General features: G+C 39.4%; 3 protein-coding genes across 3 annotated transcripts; 2 read left to right on the top strand and 1 right to left on the bottom strand.

Annotated features, from left to right (window-relative positions):
* Window positions 1-1,081: 1,081 nt before the first annotated feature.
* On the top strand, window positions 1,082-12,738 carry mrs2 (magnesium transporter MRS2). The gene is made up of 12 exons (XM_084027724.1): window positions 1,082-1,892; window positions 2,006-2,064; window positions 2,248-2,284; window positions 2,477-2,589; window positions 7,758-7,919; window positions 8,039-8,169; window positions 8,436-8,552; window positions 9,558-9,627; window positions 9,907-9,989; window positions 10,654-10,771; window positions 10,995-11,108; window positions 11,221-12,738. The coding sequence occupies exons 1-12, from the start codon at window positions 1,550-1,552 to the stop codon at window positions 11,272-11,274; spliced, it is 1,401 nt and encodes a 466-aa protein (XP_083883850.1). The 5' UTR covers window positions 1,082-1,549; the 3' UTR covers window positions 11,275-12,738.
* On the bottom strand, window positions 4,978-7,409 carry LOC311025050 (integrin beta-PS-like). The gene is made up of 6 exons (XM_084027725.1): window positions 7,315-7,409; window positions 6,420-6,677; window positions 6,060-6,270; window positions 5,850-5,985; window positions 5,345-5,651; window positions 4,978-5,236 (listed from the first exon to the last, which is right to left on the bottom strand). The coding sequence occupies exons 2-6, from the start codon at window positions 6,674-6,676 to the stop codon at window positions 4,993-4,995; spliced, it is 1,155 nt and encodes a 384-aa protein (XP_083883851.1). The 5' UTR covers window position 6,677; window positions 7,315-7,409; the 3' UTR covers window positions 4,978-4,992.
* A 972-nt stretch (window positions 12,739-13,710) lies between the features above and the next one.
* On the top strand, window positions 13,711-22,960 carry LOC311025136 (uncharacterized protein). The gene is made up of 5 exons (XM_084027881.1): window positions 13,711-13,995; window positions 19,022-19,154; window positions 20,180-20,403; window positions 20,813-21,113; window positions 21,212-22,960. Exons 1-5 carry the CDS (start codon window positions 13,936-13,938, stop codon window positions 21,373-21,375), a joined length of 882 nt encoding a protein of 293 aa, XP_083884007.1. The 5' UTR covers window positions 13,711-13,935; the 3' UTR covers window positions 21,376-22,960.
* The last annotated feature ends 535 nt before the right edge of the window (window positions 22,961-23,495 follow it).

Genomic DNA, 23,495 nt, shown 5'->3' with positions numbered 1-23,495 from the left:
ACAGCTCCTATAAACAATATTTTTCTGGGGAATGTTGATATCACAACTCACAAATGTACAAATAAATACATCAGGAACCTTTTGATAAATGTATCTATTCCTTCTGCTATTTTTTTGTTTGGAAATCTCTTTATAAAGATGTGAATTGGAAAAAAATGTGGTTGATTAGTAATAAATTTTGTCTGAATAACAAGATCAAGGAAGTATCTTACAAAATTATAAAATATTTCCAGCAAAAAAAACACTAGAAAGATTTAAACTTGATATTGAGTATTCCTGTGATATCTGTGCTTTGTTTGATGAATCTATAACACATTTATTTTTTCATTGTTTATATTGTCAAATGTTTTGGTTAAATGTACAAAAGTTTATTGAAAACAAAACTGGACATTCACTAGAACTACATGAAAAGGACATTTTGTTTTACGTTGAAAATAACAAAATGGAAAATGATTTTATTTTTTTTGTACAACTTGTTTTATATTTAGGTAAATTTCACATACATAAAAAAAATGGACTAACAGCAAACCAAATGTTACACTTTTTTTGCAGGAATCTTATCAATACAGCACCGACCAATGGACTTCAATTACCAAAGGCTTTAAAAACAAACTCTATTTTGCACAAGTTTTTATTTAATTAATATGTTTGTTTTTTCTCTTTCTCTCTCTTTGTATATTTATACCTTTATTTATTTTCTCTCTTCCCCTGGCTCGACAGTTTTTGATATGTATAATAATTATTAATAAAGTTTAAAGTTTTTTTTTGCTGTAAGTCAGTTCAGACAGGACATCATGAAATTTTTTTTTTTTTGAGGAAACAACAACAATTATTTGTCTGATTTTTGTTTTTTTCTCAGTGTGCCTACATTTAGGCCAACAAACTACAAAACGGATCGGTATTTCTCCATAATTCCAGGCAAGTAGAGGGAGCTTTGAAACACATTTAGAGTGAAGAGATGGAGAGAGAACTTTTTTGTAGTCCGAGTGATCTTCTTCATTAAAGACGATCTTTGGCAGCCGGTTCCTGTCGTCACCGCGGTGCATTGTGGTTTGTGCTCTTGCCTCTGCCCTCTTGTTTGCTAGTTGTATCTCCTTCCAACATGCTAGATTTGAAAACTTGTTTTGGGACTAAAACACAGCCTAAACTGTTGGTTCATGAAAGTCCGTAGTTAGCGACAGGTAACTTGACTTGTGTCACTCGTGTCTTCGTTTTCTGTCACGAATTGTAAACGATAACTTAACTAAGTCTTTAAATAACTAGCATTACTTACATGCTGCACAGCACACTAGAAGACATTGTAAGAAGAGGAAAAAGTAAGACGACACACACTCATTAGCATCGCAGGAGGCTACGCGAACCTATATTTACTTTGACTATATTTGTATTTCTTGAACTGTCACTCTGCGGATATGGTCTGCCTCGTCCAAACAACCAACTGACAAACGACTCGAGGTGTAGCGATGATCCACATCAGATCACCTACACTTGCATTCCCTTCTTTTCTCCACCGTCGTTCCCCGCTGGTGTGTGTTTTCTTCGTGCGGAGATGAAGCTACACAGGCTGCTGCTGGCCGGCTGTGTGAACTGTACAAGGATGTATCTGCCATTCGCTGGGAACTTTTATCCGAAGCGCCTTTCCTGTTCTCTCGTTTCTCTCCCCTCGAGGACGTGTGGGACCAGAGTCCCCACCTTCTGCAGCGCCCGTTCCCTGCTCCACCGACTGAAAGACGCTGTGCCACTTGGAAGTAGAAAGGTGGGATTGTGCAGCAGGGGTTTCAGTGGTGTCGGTTCAAATGCTCTCTGCGGCCAAACACTGTCAAGATGTCAACCCAGAGGGTCTCAGTCTGCTGCGGCGAGAAAGCTGCTACAAGGAGGTGCAACATGGCCTTGTAAGAACCAGAAATAATATGCATTCTTGATTTGACCTCCTCTTTATTGGTGTATTCAAGGAGGAAATGTGTTTAGTTTACATGTGGTTTAACGTTGTCTTTTCTTTGGACAGTGTCGTTAATCCGCCACAGAGTGACAGAAGTGTCCAGTGTGTCTCCATCTTTTGTAGTGGTAAGGAGTTGTAGCGCAGTCAGTGAAAACCATTTGAGTAGTAACTACTACTATAGTACTGTCCACTGGCAAGTTACTTTTGGAGAAGCTGATACATTAGAATACATTAAACCTGTTGTTAGTTTGAATTACTGTGATTGCTAAAGATAGCTGATCAGTTTTTTTTGTTTGTATATTTCACAGATGAATTTTGACACAGAGGGAAATGTCACATCATTTGGTAAGTGTTGGAAAATAAATGTTATTAATCTTTGATGCTGTGACCATCCTGTTATGGGTGGTGTTTGCTCCCTGGCTCCGTTGTGTTTGTTGTCCTACTACAACAATGTTTTTTGCTGAAAGCAGTAGATATGTTATTTACCTGTTATTGATTCAAACATATTAACTCCTCCTCCTCCTTGTTGTTCTACAGAGAAGAAGAAAACGGAGCTTTGTCAGGAGCTAAGTCTTCAGGCCAGAGATCTTCGCTTTCAGCACAGTACCAGCATCATAGCTAGAAACAACTGCATTATCATACGGATGCAGGTATGTTCCCTTTCTCTTGTATAAACATGCTTTGTGATTGAGGAGACGTGTCTGTTGTCACCTAAATCTAGATAATCTTTGATCTGGCTTTTGATTAGCAAAAATGTTATCACCATAAATCTAAGCCAAACTATTTTCTTTCATGGCCACCAATAAGAGTTCTGCAGAAACCCAAAATAATAATAATAAAAAAAGTATAGACGAGGCTCAACTAGCAACGAGACAGTATACTATACATCTTAACAGAAACCTGTCTTCATCACAACATCGATCTTGTGTCAACAGTAGGGTTGGGCATCGTTTGGATTTTACCGATTCCGATCCCGATCCCGATCATCTGTTTCGATTCCTGTTCTAAACGATTCTCGATTCTGATTCTTTGAGGTGCAGGTCAACAGGTCCAGTGTTGCCACAGTTACTTTGAAAAAGTAATCTGACTACTGACTACTGACTACTACTTTAAAAAGTAACTTAGTTAAGTTACTGACTACTTGATTTAAAAAGTAACTAAGTTAGATTACAAGTTACTTTATTAGTTACATTCAACAGCTGCATCAGACTACCGATTTTGCCAATACTCACTTTATTGATGTGCTTTTTTAACAGTAACATCAACAATGTATCCATTTTAAGTTGCACTTGAAAACTATGTCCTGATAGAAAATACATGTTTTTATATAAAAAAAAATAAAGACAGTCTTTCTTGACTTCACTTAACTTAAATAATTGTTTGCATATTGTAATGGCAGTAACATCATGACTCAACATCAACTCAAGTATGAGCGGCGTGATGACGAAGGGAGGGGGCGGGGCCAGCAAGCAGCAAGACATTTCTCCACTAAACACTCAAGAGAGACTCCGCTCGCATTTCAGCACAAACTGAGTTAGCAGGAGCTCCGTGAAATCGAGAACTCGTCTTGTTTATTCACACGCTGCGCCTTTTCACCGTCACCGGGCGGGACCTGCTCGTTTAATGTGGTTGTGCCATGCTGTGACTCTAAATGTTTAGAGGCAATAGTAGCGCGGACTACTCGTTACTGATCGTTCTATCGCGGAGTCTCCGCACGCCGGGCGGAGTAACGGTTCCGGAACCGGAGGTTAGGAACCGGTTCCTATTTGGAACCGGATCTCGATGCCCAACCCTAGTCAACAGTGACATCATATATCAAATGATGATGTTGTGGTCACAAAGACAATAAAATCATCCCCTAACCTGAAAGATTGAATACATTTAGAGGTGAGGGCCCTATCTGGAGCCCAAAAACACACCTGGTCAGCTGACAAGGAAGCATACAGCTTCACTAGAGCAAGACTGAAAGCTGTAATCAAAATGACAAAGCGGAGGCATCAAGAACATTAAGATATGTTGCAGATGATCCAGAATGTCATAGTCCACAAAAACAGGAGAGTCCCTGTCATGTTTAGGCCACCCTGCCAGAGGAGCTGAACAACTTTTATGCTCACTTATCCCCAACCTTGCATTCAGAGCTGGCAGATCCACAGAGGATGTCGTCTCCACTGCCCTCCAATCAGCCCTCACCCATCATGCAATTAACAACACTTGCATCATAATTTTGTTTGTTGATTTCGGTTTCAGCTGAATCAACACTATAATATCCACGGAACCGATAGGTAAACTTAGCACTCTACTGTATTAGACTTTCTCATAAACAGACCCCAGGCATTTCGGATTGGAAGCCACACCTCCTTCATTCACCGGAGCCCCCCAGGGCTATGTACTTAGCCACCTCCTGCTGTACACACACGACTGCTGACATCGACATGAAGAGAACTTCTTTCCTCAGGCTAATTCATCCTCCACCATCCACATATAGTATTTTCTCATGTCGCAACAGACATGATGCCACCAAAAGATGATACAGTGCAGTAAAATATAGAAAACCTTTATTTCATCAAGGCATCATATCATCACATCGTTTAAACATTTCTTTATTTAGCTAATTAAATTGCATGCATGGATTTATTACAAACATGTGAAGCTGATGTGGACCAGTAGTTACATCAGAATCAGGGAAAATGTTTACTTAATTGGGACCCTTTTTGTCACACATTACTCCCCTTACTGGTAGATCCTTTCTTCAGTACATGAGGACATTCCATAGCCCGCACCACGGTCGACTGTCCTCCAAAAGGCGTGCAGGAGAAGATGTAGAAGAAGCAAGAGTCAACCCGGCTCATTGTTTTACAAAATGCAAAAGGTTCTCCCGGTGGAGGCATATCATTTTCGGTCTCCACCACTGTCCCGGTGAGTGAGACTAAACACGCCCAAAATGGCACGTCACAGCTCACACCTGATGATGAGTGAGAGAAAGCAGTCAATTCAAGACCTATAATATGTCCAAGGCAAGTTAAACTAATAGTTTAGTTGCATTATGATGGATATCATTTACGTTTTATCCTGCAACCATGTATTAAAAAGCAATCAGTTTTCACCTCACAGGTCGGGCCAGTGTATGGTACATCGCATTTACATTTTCCACACTGACACATCCCTCTATCGTTACACAGCTTGAGGTTATTTGCCATACAGGAAGCCGTTTCCATGGAGCAGCTGCAGCTTTCGCCTGTCCAGTTGTCATCACAAATGCAGTGTCCACATTCGCACGTCCCATGGGCTCCACATATTCTGTTAGATAAGAAATGTAGTCTTTTTAATCTAACTCTGTTTCTTTAATTAAGCAGTATTTAAAGGGAAGACAATAGCACATGGTTTACTAATAATCACGTGTCATACCTGCCGTTGTGGTATGGACAGTCAAAGTTGCTGCACTCGCAAAATTGCCCGCTGTATCTTTCTTTTGGGTTTTCTCGCTTCTCACAATCACAGAATCCCTCCACGCATTTTCCCCTACCGCTGCACGCCGGGGCATTCGGGCCTTGGTGACAGAAGTCCTCGCTTTGTGAAAAAAATGAGTGGTTGTCGTTCTGGCACTGTGGTCCAGTGTAAGGCTCGTTGCACTCACACTGGCCACACACCAGAGCCCCATGGCCACTGCAGCCATGGCTGTTTTCCTCACGGTTTCTTGTGCACTCACACTGACCTGGAAAACAAATTTTATTAAATTTTTTTTCAACAAGCTGCTTCTCACATTATAGTATATAAATGCCTGCCTTTTCAGCAGCATGCCGATTTAAAAAAAAAAAAAAAACATTTTATCATATTGTATGATATGAGGCTTTCAGATGCTCTGCTTTTTGACCGTTTATTTACTGTAGCATGGCTCCGAAGTCACACTCACACTCCAGGGTTATCTCTAACTTCACACTCTGTGAAAAGCCTCTGGGTGTGATGTGGACGGGCCAAGGCCCAGTTCTGTTCTGCTCCTGGTTTGAGTCATCCTTCTCACTGGGACACTGGGCAGCCTCAACATTCACCTTGAGAAAAGAACATTGTTATTATAATAATGATTTGCATTTCCTTATGTCCTTATATCTTATTCTTTACTGACCTGTACGACCAGAGGATTTCCATTCACGATGCTATCGAATGTGATGTTGACTACCCCGGGCACATGGCTGGTGTCCATGGTCAGCTCTGTGATAGGCTGGTCTGTAGGCATGGTGATGGTGAGAGGGAAGGACTGGCTCACACCTGGTCTCAAATTTAGGGAGAGCTCCTGGGGTTGGAGAAACAAGGCCTTGGAATATGCTGGATTGGTGCTGCTGAAGAAGAGCAATACCTTTAAAAGTTGGACTGGTATTGACCAAATAATGACACTCTAATCTAGCACTAGTATCATATCAGTTTGGGGTGATTTGATGCACGTCTGAGCTTGGATCACAGTGGATCTTTGAGCCTGGATCCTTACCTGCTGTCATTCTTGACAACCAGCAATCTGCCCTCAGGGTTATAAATGTAACTTTTGTGACAGCCTGCTCTCCTCAGCCCTTTCAAGGTACGACAGCGGATGTTAGAGTTGGGGGCGGTGCACCAGGCACACGCCGGGCCAGATTGGATACATTCCTCACAGTTGGAGGCAGATACGGGACATGTTTGTTTTTTTGCCCAGCTGGGAAACAGCAGAACCACAAGCAGGAAACAACACCCAAACAGCTTCACAGACATCCTGCAATTAGAATAGCAGTGGCATGTACTTAAAAGTAGTCATTTACATAATCGATAAATAAATGTGAAGGTAAGAAAGTAAAAAAATATAATACAGTTGTATATTCTTGGGAAATGAATTAACTAAAAAAAATTGTTTCCTCTCATTTTCTGTATTTTTCTTTTCTCCTGTGACCTATTTGTCTTATTTGTACATGGATGCTTACAATTAAAATTAAGGAGACACAAACACGAGCAAAATTAGTTGAATCATTTGACTTTACTAGAGTGCTAAATGGTGAAGATGCAGGTCTGGAATCAAGCTTGTACTTCATTACACGTTTTGCATCTTAATTAACAGCTCACTATACTACTATATGCATACATATCTCTTTCCTGACGAGGATAGAAACCATTTCAATTATTTGTCTTAAACTGGAAAAAAAACCTACCACACCTGATAGACAAACAAATAAACAAACTTCAATAGGACTGTAATAGTAAGTGCATGCTGCAACCCTAACCCGAACATGGTACTGTCCTTTTTCTTTACTTTCCCCCCTTTTGTCTAACGGCATGATACGTAATTCTCTGGTTATGTCATTTTATATGTGCTAAATAAATTAAAACACAGATACAGAGCAGTGCTGGTACGTTACCTGTCTTTCGTGCTGTAGTTCAGTAATATATTGACTGGGTGAGAATGCTGCTGAAGACCCAGGATGTAGAACTGGCTTTTTATAAGCAAACCGAAGTGTATTTCTAGTGGATAAGAGTTTTTCAGGTCACTCACTACAAATATTTAAAGATCAGAGTCCACTATTGGGACTGCAGTCTTCATACACTAACCGTAGTCCTGCATACATAACAGTATATGCACACGCTGAGCACAAACGCTTGCTCACCTAAACATTAAATATAGATTCAACTTATAATAAGACATACATCTCTGTGGCTGCAAAACATTTAATTATTGTAAATCTTGAAAGCTTGAAATATAGATGTTCTGAAAGTATTTGGATCTGATAACGGGATCAGAATGCATGTTTCAGGGTTTTCTAGTGAGGCTAACTTCTCCCCTCATCCCTCTGCTTCTCCACAGTCTTTGAAAGCCATCCTCACCCCGCAGTCCCTGTTGGTGTTGGATTTTCGTGGATTTGGGTTGGACCGTTGGTTGGTACTGGAACTGGCCCCTCAGCTAGCATCACAGTCACACACTCTGCCCTTCGAGTTCAGAGCAATGGAGGCCATCCTGCAGTACAAGGTAGCAGATGAGAGAAACACTCTTTTTTTTTTCTCTCTTTTGCCCAAAGCCTGCCCATAAATTGAGGACATGCGTGAGGCTCTGCTCATGCATAAACGTGTCTTTGTGTATTCATATAGGTAAACAGCCTACAAGCTCAGCTGAATCTTGTCGAGCCAATAATATTGGACATATTGGAATTCATGGTGGATCCTAAAATTCTGTCCGTTGACAGAAGTAAACTACATATACTGCTACAGAACAGCAAGAGGTAAAGCACACAACCACATACATTTAAATGCTCTGAGGATATTAGCATCAAGATTGCAATGCATTTCTAAATCATGAGGAGGTCAGCATCTCTCCGACTAGAAATAGTTCCTTCTTTAACGATTACTTTTATAAAGCTTCATTAATCATGTTTCATACTGTGAAATTGTTTTATTTCATGTGTCTTCTTGGCCATAATATTTAAAAATTCCCACCTTTGTTTCGTTCTGTCTCGCTCAGTTCTTTTCCTGACTATTCCTCCTACAGCTTATCAGAGTTGGAGACGGACATCAAAGTCTTTAAGGATACCCTGTTGAAGATTTTGGATGAGGACGAGATCATTGAAGAACTCTGTCTGACCAAGTGGACAGACCCAAGAGTTTTGTAAGTTACGTGTGTACTAACAAACACTGTGTATGTGTATATTTTCAAATGAACCTCTTTTTCCCCTCTTTAACTACTTTTTTCTGACAATTGAAACCCAATATGTAGAAAGCAATGCACAAAATAATCCTTATCTTTGCTACAAATATAGACTTAAACATGTGATGATGGTGTCGAAATACAAAATATAAATTGACGATAAAGCATTCATAGTTCACCAGATAGATAGAAAGACATTTTGACAAAATCAACTAAAATAAAAGCAAATAACTATTGTTAAACATTATCAATTCAATTCACCATATCATCATTGCAATGGCTTTCAACTGAGAAGTTCGACAATCTTTTTTTTGGCAACTTATTTAGCTGCCCCGGGGTCTTAAATGGCAGCTGGCTGTTTTTTCAGGGTAATATCCTTTCACATCCATCTTCATGTAATGTCCTGACTTGATATCTTGGTGTAAACATGTAATAGGCCTTTAATACATGTGGCTGCAAAATAAGATAAGATCAGATAATCCTTCATTAGTGCCATGGTGGGGAAATTTACAGGATTACAGCAGCAAAGAGGATCATGCAACAACAACGAGGCAGAATAGAACAAATATTATTATTAAGTAAACGGTAAAAAAAAAGATATAAAAATATAAATTGCAGACAAACTGAGTTCACATTTTGCACATAGAATATATGAGCTGTTGATATCGCACTGGATATTGATATTATTGGTATTGCACACTAGATAATGAGTCAATGAAGGAATGAGTAGATGGTTGACAGTTATTGATATGTGCGGTCTACTGGGTGCAATGTTCATTCTCTGATCAGATGTTTCTTACAGTTTAATTGAATACTTCTGGAGGTCCACCTCTCTCTGTGTCCCACCTCAATTCTTTACCGTCCTTTCTGTTCTGTTCTCAGTACAGCTAAAATATGTTTTTCACAATATAATATTCCACAATATAAGTAATTTGATTTTGATTGATACATGTTTGCCTTTTCTAGTGAGGAAAGCAGTTTGGGTATCGACCACGCTGAGGAGATGGAACTGTTATTGGAGAATTATTATATGCAGGTAATTGAAAATGTTACACTTTTCCTTAAGTATATTAAAACATGTAAGTCATTAAAATAAAGTTTTGTTCAACATCCAACAACATGTAATACATGTAAGTTAATATTGACTTCTTGAAAGTTTAAGCCCTAACATTTATGCTTACTTGCACCTTTATTGTGATGTTGACCTGTCCACTTGTTTTGTTTGTTGTATAATATTAAAAGCACACAACGTTAAATGTCGTCTACACGTAATGCATAGTGGTTGTGTTGAGTGATCATGAACTGCTCAATACAGGCTGAGGAGCTGGGGAACAAGACCAGAGAGCTGAAAGGGCTGATAGACGACTCCGAAAATGTCATCTTCATCAATCTGGACAGGTACACACACACACACACACACACACACACACACACATATTAGGTGTAGAGTACATATACATACTTCTAGATAGTAGCAAGTCATATTTAATTAGCCCAATTGTATTCTATGTAGAATAGTTATTTTGTCTAAAATGCATATTCCCCTGTCTTCCTCCCTTCCTATGCTAACAACATATCCAATCCTCATTTTGTGCAATAATTGGTTCAAAAGTTTATTTGAAGCTAATAAGTTGTCAGCAGTCTCAGTGATACCAGTCAAGTCGGGGTCTTCCAAAGTTACAACAGTTTTAGTACAAAATTCCCCTTTTGTGTTTCCCTGGGCAGCATTTCCACGCTAAGCTGCAGTGAATGGATAGTCACTGGACTGCGGAAGCTTCACGTCAAATACACAAATACATTTTTGCACAAAACAAACTATATGAGCAGCAAGCAAAAACTGCTTCCGTGTACACAGGCAAGGCAAGGCTATTTTATTTGTATAGCACCTTTCAACAACAAGGTGTTTCAAAGTGCCTTACATAAAACATTAAAAAGACAATGACTATTGTTTTAAGATGGACATGAAACATCGGGAACCTTGAATACTTTTAGTTGACACATTTAAGTCCCCTTGAAACAAAATGACTCTCTGTCTCTACATGTGCTGTCTGTTTTCTTCCAGCCATCGTAATGTGATGATGCGCCTGAGTCTGCAGCTGGCGATGGGTACCTTCTCCCTGACCTTATTCGGTCTGATAGGCGTCGCCTTCGGGATGAATTTGGACTCGACCTTCGAAGACGTGAGGCAGCTTTTTTGCTTAAGAATCTAGAACATCTAGAGTTTGACAAATGTGTTTGCTGTTTAAAACTTCTCAAATAAGAAGATATGTCGGACATTTTTAAGCCTTCTAGTGTTTCTGCATTGTCTGTGTATTCATTAATTTTGGTGTATGTGTCTGTATGTGCACTGCACATTTTTGCTTTATACCCACGTATCCTGACACAGTCTATGTTCATTACCAGGACCCTCGTATTTTCTGGATGGTAACGGGCTTCATGTTCTTGGGCAGCGGGCTGATATGGAGACGACTGCTGTCATTTCTGGGACGACATCTAGAACCTTCAGTACCCCCTCTAGTAATACACACACACACACACGCACGCACACACACACACTAATGCCAGGTTAGAGATCAAAGAGGGGTTAAAGACCAAGTCTTAAGTGTCATATCTCCTGTTTGTGATACAGATCCCTCAAGTTTGGAAGAGGAATCTGAAAGCATCAGACGTCAAGGTCAGATGATGACTGAACCCTGCAGAATGCCACAGACCTCCTCCAGACTCTGTAACATGAGGGATGATTATTTCATCACCTTGGATCTCCTGAATTCTATACGAAGGCTGGAAATGTTATTTTTCGTAACACACCTCATTGTTCTACTCTGCCATGGCTTAAGCAGTGGACTGCATTCAAATGTCCGGAGGCTCGGATGTGTTGTGTGCTCCTGTGATCCCTACATTTAACGTTCGATTTTGCGTTTATTGCAGATACTGTATTGTAAGTCTTCATATCTGATTATATGAATGGGATTGGCACAGAGTATTGCTCTGTCAGCTGTCTGAGCAGTGCATGACTGTGTGGCCGAGTGGCAGCATTGAAACTAAAACAGATAACAAACCCATTAATATGACCATCTATCATGAACTTGTGTGTTCCTTCATTTAATAGGGGAAAAAAGTGCAAAAGGTGTATTTAAATTAACGTGAACGAGTTTATTTAAATGAATGTGAACCAAATGAATGTGTAATATATAGGGAAAATTCACAGTGTTATTTCCTCTATGCTATGTATTTGCCTTTATTCAGCTGTGTGTTTACAGCGTGCAACAATAACAAGATTAATTATTTCTGGAAGACAATAATGTCTTCCAGAAATAATCAATCAGATGATAAATTTATATCTGATGTGACTGTCAATATAACTGATTAAAACCTGCGATAAACAGGACGCATTTTCAGGCAGGTAACAATGGCTGTCTCATGTTTTTACTGTGAGTGTCTCAAAGTGACATTTGCCAAAAAATGAAATGGTCTGAAAACATGAGGGATTTTCCAGAGACTGTAAGCGGTTATTGGCTGAGTACCTTTTCCTACTTGTCTGAAAGTTATTGCTCTTCAAGATGTTAAAGGTGGAACCCCAATTAAACCAAGTCAAAACCTTCTGAATGCTTTGATACTGTTGACATGCCGCCACATCATACATCCTGGCAGCCCATGCCTTACAGCAGTAGTTTCCAAGCTGGGCTTAAGAATACCTTCTAGGTCAACAAAAATAACCGGATGGGTCTTGAGAAGATTTACAGGACATGAAAGGAAAATATGTATATTTTTTAAAAATCCCTGTAATCCTAGTTTTATAGAATTTTATAATTGTACCTCTTTGTTTGAACTTGTCAAAGCTGATAGACATATACAACATGATGAGGGATCATAAGTAGATTTGGCTTCATTTTCACTGGTCACAAGACCAAAATGTTGAAACTGCACTGCCTTATTGTACTTATTTTTTATAACAAACCCAACCAAGGCCTCACAGTTTCCCTGTTCAAAGCATTATATTTAATGCATATTAAAACAATATTGAGTGTTCTTTGATTTTGTCCCTTTTTTGAAAAATCACCTTGGGGTCTTATTCGTATTTTCTATTGCTGACCAACAACAAGGAAAGATTCTTCAAAGTGAAAAAACTACACATAGAAAAAAAATACAAATAAAAAATTGTCTCCAGTTACAGGTTTTGACAATAAAGTGTCAAAAGGATCCCAATTGCATCTACTGAAAAAAGTTGTTTAATAAAAATGAAATCGTTCTAATTTTAGTGGGACAAAATGTCAACATATCTTTCTTAGTATGTGTTTCTTGCAGAAGTGTGGACTTTTGGAAGTCAGTAGATGACTGCAAATACAAAAAGTGATGTTTCAAGTCACAGATGTTGAACATTTGTTAATGGTTAAGTTTTCTGGTACAAAGAAAGCAAACCTATTCAAATAGTCCTTTTTTGTTTTTAATATTTCAGTTTCGTGTGTGTGTTGCATTTTGCTGTCATGTCTGTTCATCTGCACTAGATGGTGTAATATCCTACATTTTAAAAATCCACTTTACCAGCTGATGCTTCTCTACACCCTGCAGTGGCAGCACACGCTGGTCAATCCCTTATCTCAGGTATAAAAGGAGTGAAATAAAAACAGTATGGGGTGCGTATATGTTTATTGAATTCCATGTATTTAATAAAATGCTGCCATGTGTGAGTAGAAATTTGATGATTTTGACTACCTCTGAGCTATCGCATACATCACTTGACGTCTTACTTGTGCTTGCAGCTTCATCTAGGCTACCATAAGTTACTCATTTACGAATTTATTGTATACGTTTTAATAATCTTTGTCATCTTTTTTAAAGAGAAACTGCTGCATTTCTCGCGTTTTAGCTTCCCCCCAACACAAAGGTGTCCATTAAGTAAGACAGCAGCAGTATCTTCAGCCTAGTGTTAGAATTTTTTCATACAACATACATGATAACACTTGTTACAAGACATCCTAACCTACAGTAACTAACGAGTTAACTGTTTCCCTGAGTGTGTCTATATCTGGTATCTATGGTCTCCATGGAGACACGCCCCCAGCGTACCTTCTTCAATGGACATCACGCCGTGCTGACGTCACTTTGGAGCCACGCTGCAGTGCCAGTCCAAACAACTTTTCCAGAGGAACTCCACGCAGCAGCGCAGCGCGTTCGGTCGTCTATCGAAGCCCTGAGATTTAAAGTTAGACGAAAACACCAGCTGCAAACGGGACAAGGAATTAGCGGAACGACCTGATTTTGTTTTTGACTATTTCTGATTTAGTTTTTTTTCTTACCATACATATTCATCCCATTCAGCTGTCGTCTCTTTTTGGAAGTTAACATGAGGAATCTGCGGTTGTTGTTCCTCGTCGGGCTGGCGACTGGGTTTATCAGTGAACAAGTAAGTAGCTTTTTTATGTCTGTTTTCTTTAAGTATAACTACCGTTGTATAAAAGCTGTATGTGAAATCTATTTTTGTGGACGTCTTTTTATCCCTACAAAAAAAGACAGGAATTAGCCGTTGAGGTACATTTAGAAAATGCGTTCCTCCGTAACGTTTAATTTTGTTCAGTTGGCATTTCTGTTTGTGTTTTCTCCACCCGGTCTCTGGTCGTTGTAGCCTTTTAATTTAGATTATTTTTCTTAATAAAGACCACCCTCTTTACTTGATACACCTGGACGGATGGACGTGAAAATAAACACGGTGGCTGTTTTTAGGCATAAGCTAATGGTATCTTCCAGGAAGTAGCCTAACCGCGTCTACATTCATTAGAGATGTGTTAAACTACAGAGAGGTTAGCGAGGGTTTTACTGGTATTCAGCCACAGACTGTGTTCAAGCCAAGTTCAGCCTGCGTCCAGTCGGTGTCAAGTTCACACAGGGCCAAAGTCTGTTCAGCCTGGAGCTCGCAGCTTTGTCATTTAAACCCAAACCTCCCAAACGTGGCCGGAATTTCCCAAACACACAGGTTTTATGTCTTTCTATTTGAGAGGAGGTGCTGTTTCAGCAAATTATGAACGTTAACGGGGATTAAAAAAAATGTTAAGTATGATGAAAAATCCTGACCTGACCTGACAAGTCGGACTAGTCCTTAACTAAATCCTTCCCCCTCTTCCCCTTCCTGTGTGTGTGTGTGTGTGTGTGTGTGTGTGTGTGTGTGTGTGTGTGTGTGTGTGTGTGTGTGTGTGTGTGTGTGTGTGTGTGTGTGTGTGTGTGTGTGTGTGTGTGTGTGTCCTGTGTGTCCTGTGTGTCCTGTGTGTCCTGTGTGTGTGTGGGGAGCTCCAAGCTGGAAAACACCTGGAAATGACAAGCACAAAAATATTCTGGGCTCATAATTTATTCGCTGTGAAAGTACCAAATGAGAGACGGGGAATGTTACTGTATATTGTGAATGGAAGAGAGCTGAAACCTTAAACAGTGGATAAATACTGAAAGAGTTGGGAATGAATACAGTTTAATGTATCCCCCTCCCCATTAGGCCCCATGAGTTTTAATCTGAGAACCTGTATACAGATGTGATGAACTGCTAAAACTGTGCTTTTATCATCCTGTAATGAATGTTATATTCTGCCCTACACACATTTTAATCGATTCCCTGTTTCCTGCCACTAATACACAGACTCCGGTCCTAAATTGAAGGGTGTGATGGTTTACGGTGTATATTCAGAGTGTGGCTGTAGAATTACTGGTTAGTCAGTCAGTGACGTTGCACATGTCTGAAGGATGAACGTTGAAGTTTTTGTCATTTTCTGGATGGGTGACTCATAATGAGTCCCACCGGGCTTGTCCAGGCAGGCATACATTTGCGTGGGTTACACAACCAACCATAGAAGGCAAGAGGAAGTGTGCGACAACTCCTCTCTATTAGTGGTGATTTTCACAGTGTGGCTGAAACACTCGGATGACAGAAAGACCAAATAAAACAAAAATGATGTAATGATTAAAATACATGAATGTCATAACAGTAGGTTGACATCAATGTAGAAGTTTTCTACAGTCTATCGGAAGTTTCGTGTGATCTCAGTTTATCAATCGTACAGTATTAGTCACAACACTGTTCTCATCCTGTCTGTCTAACGGCATCGGATTTCTATGATTTGTTTGGGGGACTTTGTTGGTTGTAAGTCTGATGTTTAAAGTAGAACCAGCACTAACTAGACTCTTAACTTTTGCCAAATGGACTAGGACCGTAAATTTGGGGTCAGCAGATTCAAATAACTGTGATGCATATTAAGGACGTCATAATTTCCTCAACGTGTACATAATAGAAGATATTGTCTTTCTTTTATATCCATGTCTTTCTGTATAATCAAACATAAGTCAGTCCAGGCCAAAGGAGTTGTAATGGAAAGCTTACTAATATGTTGACCCTGATTTGGCCCCTAATACTTTCCTTATCAAATATATTTGCCTTTTGTGAAGCCTTTGGTGACCATAACGGCTGTTAACTAAACATACACATTTGGCGTTGAGGGAGTCAAACATTTTATGACTCGTAGCTTTGGTCAAACATACACCCCCGCCATCACTGTGTTGTGTTCTGCTGCTGCTGCTATCTAGATGGTGATGATAGGTCTGCTTTTGTTCTTTTGGCTGTTACACAACCTCACTCTAGACCTGACCACTCTCTCATTATTGGTGTCTTCCATTTCATTGTGGAACCAGTTTACTGTAAAAGCTATTAATCCAGCAGAAACAAAATATATTAGGGCTGTTCCTCGAACAAGGAAATGATTTGTCGACCAACACTTTTGTTGCCAACCAATCAATTTTGTTGACAAATTGATTGGTTGATGGAAACAACAGATCTGTAAAATTGAGAATCACACAGAAACACCGCTCTTAATCTTGTATTTACCAGAGATGTGCTCATAGGTTTCTTGGAAATAAAGTGGATTCAGCATGAAATAAGACCAAAACAACTTATAATAACAATAATAATAGTCTAAGAGGGGGCAGCCGTAAAAATGGATTTGTTGATAACGAGATATGGTAATGACCTGCCCCAAACACACTATATTTCACTTATTGCATGTCTATGGTGTGTTTTATCACTGCAACCTGGCTGTTTCCAGAAAAGTGTGTGTGTGTGTGTGTGTGCGTGTGTGTGTGCGTGCTCTCCAGATGTGTGATACTCTGACTGACTGAGTCCAGTCTTCCAGTAAGCCTAATGCATAACTTAGTTTCTGGTAAGAAGGACGGGCAGAGAAAGTGACAACTGATTTATTTTTGTGTTTGAGAACAATCAATTTGGCTATCAACAGAAAATGATTGTCCTTGGAATTTGTGGACTTCACTATGTTCTGCAATGTAATAATAATTGTTAGCTGCTGCCTGACTGGGACCGCTCATATCAAAGGAGTGCTTGGAAATAATGCAATTGTTATCAATGTGATATTTAAGCACAATTTTCTGTTTTTATGTCCCTTACACAAACCTCTGTTTGACCCCTGTTCTGTGAGTCTACTACAATTTGTAAAGTGTTAGTTTTACATGTTTTTACAATCTACTGCATACCAGTGAGACGCAGTACACTGATCATAATGTTTCATTCATTTATGTATGATTGTGTTCATCTACCATATTGTCATATTTATTGACATAGTATATTCTGGCTTATGTTGATAATTATAATGGTAAATAATGCCATTCAATAATTTCAACCATACAGCCTAGCCCTATATTACTGTGTACATGAGGGATTTTGTTTAAAGTACATGGATGTGCTGTGTTTGATAATCAGCTCAGCAGCACCTAAGGTGGTAGTAGTTGTACTAGTAGTAGTATTATTAGTTGTAGTTGTTGTTGTTGTTGTTCGGTCAAAAAAGAGCTCTGCTCATTTCAGCATGGAGTGCTTCTTTCACTGGGACAATCACTGTTTAGAGTAAGTGCAATGTCTGCAGCAGTTTGCAGCATTTCTAGCTTTGTGTGTTTGTGTTTCGTTTTGACAAGAACAGCATCTGTGTTTGTAATCCCCGGTTAAAAAACACCAAGAATGCAAGATCCCCTTCTGCTATTTTAGTACTCCCTTGCATCGGGAGACTCTGCTGTCTTTGAATATTTGATGGTTATGCTTTTGTGTTGGACCCGTTTCACCACGACGTGAACATAACATCCGGTTAATCTCATAATGGTTTTCTCTTGTTACATCTGAGGTAGCTGGAATAAAAAATAAATACATCTGATATCTGTGGAGTCACCAAGGACAGTGAGCAGACAATTTTGTCTTGATCTACGGTAGTTTACTGATACCAAAAATATACTTTGGTCTGCAGGTATAGAACAACTACACACATTTCAGATCTTTATCACTTCTTGCGTGGCTTCTCACTTAGGTACACTGCTGAATGAAAGGCTGGTGTTGGCACACGAACACTCATGCTATAGAATTGATTTATACTTTTACCTCACTCGAGTGTGAATATTTATTGCACTAAAATAGCCTCCTCCCTTGTTACACCAGCACCTGTTTTATGAGAAACAAACAGTACTGTCCCTGTCTCCCTCTCTCTCTCCCTTCCTTTCTTCAGTCTCCCTCCTTTCTCCCTCTCTCAGCACCTGTGTTAGTGGAAGCATAGTATACATACCAGACATATTTCAGGTCTCAATGGGCCATATTCATCCGTGCCTGTGCGTGTGTGCGTGCGTCCATGTGTGTGTGTGTGTGTGTGTGTCTGACTGTCTTACTACTAACATCTGCTGAGCCATTCCTAGCTCTCTCAGGCTCTCTTTGGATTTCAGACTCATTGTTAAGTTGCTTTCTTTAAATTATGTGTTTTTCCAGTCAGCCGCAGCCGTTAGTTACATTACCGTCTTTCTAAAGTTATCATCTTATTTGGTTCTGCTTCAGACATTGTGGCAGTTATATTTCAACAAGCTGGCCAATAACTTAATCTATTGAAGTACCTCATTTATTTTGTTGGAGCCAAGTTTCTAGTGTCAAACTAGGATTTAGATGAGGAGAAAAAAACTTTTGGTTTTCACGACATTCCTCTTGTGTAGTATTTTTTTACTGTTATATATGAAATGTTTTTCTCTCTCTCTCTCTCTCTCTCTCTTTGTGCGTGTGTGTGTGTGTGTGTCCACTTCTCTGTTCTGTTCCCTTTAAATCGGCTTTATCTCCCCCTCAAGCACACTTACTGTATATCTCTGCAGTCTCCGTGCATGCTGCGAAAGGATGCAATACACACACTATGGTAAAACTCACAGAGACCATTAAACGCTCTGGCATATTTTGCCAGCATAGGTCACTGGCTGTGAGAGGTATTGTCTTACTCCTCAACTAGGACGTTCACATGCTTTCAATTAGTGGTGAATTCTGCAAGTGTGGATAAGGGAGATCTACGTGTCTCCTCTCCTTTTCTCTTTGTTAGTGTTTCTCTCCCTCGCTTGAATCATGATATCTGGAATTATTTTCTCTCTTCCAGCTCTTTGTCTCCTCCCAGACAACCCTTTCCACGACAGATGACCTGTATTTAGAGGGCAGAACGTCGGGTGACCTCCCTATCGATGATGAAGATGGCGATGAAGACATCTCAGGCTCTGGATCCGGAGACTACAGTAAGAAGACCACTGTCTTTATTGTTTAGCTTTAACATTTGTATTAATGGAAGTCATTTTTTGCAACATCACCATTCTAGTTTAAGTAGTTGAATATATAAATGAAGGGTTCTCAAACACATCATTATATTTGTTGAGTGAATTTAACACAGAGAAAACTAATCTTGTGGGCTTTGGGTTTTTCTTTTTCAAATCATGACTTAACCCATCCAGGGCCCCGTTTCCCAAAATCATCTAGACTTACACTTGGACTGAGATCATTATATCTTAAGTGCTTTTGGGAAACAGGCCCAGATTTCTGTCTGCAAATTCCCCTACATTCCTCCCCCTACATGCAGTTAGTTGTACAAAAGTTTTCCCCATCTCACAGTGTGTTTCCTAATCTACTGCTATTACTACTAATCTCCTCATCTGCAAACGTCGGACAAATAAGCAACACATACACTCTAGACACAAGTACTACATTCAGACACAGAAGCAGTCAGATGCCAGATGTTTGTCCTGAGGTGATGGGGAGTTAACCAGGTGAGATTTTATTGGAAGCATACTGATGTAACTCATGATACTCTTTGCCTCCATTATCAATGACTCACCTTGCTCAAAGTGGATGATGTGTCAGTGTGATCACCATATAGTCTAAAATGTGGTTTATGAATTCCAGTAAGTTTTAAAGCTCACAGATTGCATTCCCCCTCTGTGTAAAAGGAACTGATTAATGAACATCCCGAGGGCACATTTCAACATTGCGTCATTATCCGATTAAAACCATGCATCTACAAAATGTGAACTTTTCATGAGCTAAGAAAAACCGCACTGGTTTAAGCATATTAACCCATAAAGGAACACTTAATCCTTATCTGAAAAAAATGTGGATGCAGTTTTTTTTTATATATATATATGAGCTGATAGGCACAGAGAAATCAATGCAACCATTGCTTTTACTCCACAGTCAGTACGAGTGCTAGGTTGAAAGGAAACTCACTCACATTTGTTAGAATTTGTGCTGATTGTTTCCTTTATCTCAGCTTTCAGCAACATCACAGATAAAGAGGAGACTCACAGGAGGTCCTTCAACTTCTCTCAAACCACGGTCTCTAAAGAAATGAGTCCAACTCAACCAGAGCCGTCATCGACCTCTCCTCCCATCCCATCAACCACAGCAGCAGACAGCCTGGACCCATCAAGCAAAGTGAACGACAACACAGAGACGACACCATTCATATTACCTAATGGGAACAACAGTGATGAGGTAGAATATTGGTTTTGCTTTTATACCAATCCTTATCTCAAAGTTAAAAACATTTTTCTGACTTGAATCCCGAGATAAACCATCAGTAATATAGACTTTTATAAACTGTCAAGAAATGTCTTTGGACATTTTTAATGATTTACAGACTTAGATCCAATTGGTTCCTACAGATGTGAGAGATCAACAGTGCAAAGCTCTTCCAAGAATATATCCAAGCTTTATGCATTTTTACTTATAATTTGAGATGAGAGTTGTTAGTGAGTGAGACTGCTATAAACATACATTCTTCTGTACTATATGGTGGTGACCAGAAAGTATTCAAAACCAAATTATGCCTTCAAAGTTTTTTTTCAGCCCTACTTTGTTATGCAGTCCATCGTGCATTTAAATAATGAATATATTCCTCCAGGTGGCAGACCCAACGGCTGATTTGTCCACACAGAGTACCAGCACCAGCTCCACCAGCATGCCTCCTAGTGAAACTACTGCATCCAAAGTCGGCATCACTGTAATAAATGATACTGATGAGGACAACAGTCTGGATAGATGGGAGGCATCAACACCCAAAAACACTGGAGATGAGGTCCTGCTAAAAGAGCTTGAAAATGAGATTGTCGCCAAAGATGGCCGAGGCAGCAAAATATATGAGATGGACTCTCCTGAAGAGGTGACCTCAGAGAACATGTGGGAGAGGACGGAAGTGCTGGCAGGTAAGGACAGATCTCTGTCTATGTTTAAGATTTAGATTTTTGATGAATACATTATATATTGTGAAACATATGCACCATTTCCCTTCTGCCCTGTCCAGCGGTGATAGCATGCGGTGTGGTTGGATTCCTCTTTGCTGTGTTCCTGCTCCTCCTCCTCGCCTACCGTATGAAGAAGAAGGACGAGGGTAGCTACGACCTGGGAGACACCAAAGTTTCCTCAACAGCCTATCACCCAGCACCCACCAAGGAGTTCTACGCCTGAACTGATCAACAAGGACATTAAATGGAGTCTATCCCCTCCCAATCAGGACTAAGAATGGATCTATAAACAACTGATTCCTCTGGATGAAATCAAGCACCTCTGTTCTTCTTCACTGCTGTCACCATTGTCCCCCCATCTTTTCTACCTTCCCCATTTCACATCTCACTATATGTTCAGTGGTTGTGAATAAGAGGTCACAAGAGAACAAATAAGACTATTAAAATGCATTCCTATCAATCCATTCTGGGCCAGGAGTCAAAGACATTAAATCCACATCCTAAATTTCAAGAAAGGAGTTTTCTAGAGATGGACCACTGATGTTCTAGTCTAGGAAAGTATTGAAAACACTGTGCCTTTAGCCCCACATTACTTCTCTAAGCTGAACCATACTGGGCTAGACTTGGTTCTACATTATGGACGGATTGATTGTCCCATTTAGCAACCTGAACTGTCCCAGCTCGGCTTAACAGTACGAAGTTCACAGAAACATATGAATAGCCTTAACGCATTTTGAATGCTGTTAATTGAAATGGTACTACACATGGCCTTCAAAAATGTTAACCTTTTCCCCCTTTAGTTAAGGTCAAATGTACTAATTGTTACCATTTCTCATTGTTACATTTCATTTTCTGTATGATTTCTTCAATGAATTTTTTTTTTCTTGTTGTGAGGAATGATGTTTTTTCATGAGCTGTCCAGTATTGATATGAGAGATTTTGTTACTCTGTAGGTACGCATTTGTGTTGTTTTCTCACCGATATTTGACATTTATACAACTGACCAAATATAAATGTGCTTTAATTGCCTTTTGTAAACCTTTCTTTAGTAGCTTTTTTCTATTTGTTTTGATGTTTAAAGATTCCCATAAGCCATTTTAAAAAGAGATTTCATTTTTGTTTTAGTTGTATTCATTCAGTGGTAGCTTCATGAAGGCCCCCAACATCCAACATTAGCAATATTATCAGGCCTATTTTATTTTGTGACTGAGTGCAGCAAGCACATGGAACAAGATTGCTAAGGTATAGCCAAGGCTAATGACTATATTTAGAAACCGTAGATGTGACCAATGTTTTTTTCCTTTCTGATGTAAACTGTATGAAGCTACAACAGTTTGAACTTAAAGGGACAGTGACTTGTAACCGACAGGACTGTCCCGAGTCAGTAATTTATTTACTATTTACAAAATATTTTAGTTGCGATGTAAGATAATGTAAGCTTGTCAGGTTTTAAATGCCTTAAAATGTTTCTTAATTCTCAGTATTTACCTCAACCAGCCAACCAAAGGAGCTTGGGAGCTTCTAGAGACGCTTAGAGCTTCATACAGGAGGCAGTTAACAGCAACAACAGGGCGGTGTTACCCTTTTTAAGCAATTTTTGTGACTTTTAACAGTTTGATTCTCTTTGTGAGGAGTAATGTCAGTGAAAGTTGATAAGTGAGGCTACATTTTCTGTCATTTACTTCATTGTATTTACATATAATTACAAAATCCATAATAGAAAATTCTATATTAAAGCAATTCTAGATTGTATGAATGCAAACTCAAACTACCTATTCACCATGGCTGGAATAAACGAGATGATTTTATGACTAAGCCACTGTGATTTACTGTTGAAAGTGTGACATTTGCTGGGCACTTGAATCCTCTGTGCCTCACAATACATTGGTTAAATTCATTTACAGTTGCTTTGACCTTTGAACTGTACACAACCTCAACTGGGATTTTTCTGTTCCAGTGTGGTTTAGATAAAATGCTGCCAACAGAAAGGTCTGACATCATCCCTACTCATAGGACAACGAGTTGGCACTTGCTTCACATGACGACGCAATACTACGCAATAACCGTTCTCCTCTAGGAAATCTATAAATGTATACAGTTTGTTGATGATACCATTAGTGCATATGTATTAATTTATACTTGCTATGACTATAATCCAGGTTAATATGTCAGTGATGAATTGGGATTGTACAGTATGCACTCATGATAAAGCCTCTGTACCTACTTGTTTCATACATATTTGTATAATAAGTGTATTCACAAGCCAAGGTTCAATTCATTTTCAATTTCATAATCAATTTGTCAAGCTTTTGAATTTTCAAAACAATTAAAGGAGAATAATAC

The sequence above is a fragment of the Eutrigla gurnardus genome (assembly GCF_963514095.1).
Source record: "Eutrigla gurnardus genome assembly, chromosome: 14".
Taxonomy (NCBI): domain Eukaryota; kingdom Metazoa; phylum Chordata; class Actinopteri; order Perciformes; family Triglidae; genus Eutrigla; species Eutrigla gurnardus.
This window is presented reverse-complemented; position numbering and strand designations above follow the sequence as displayed.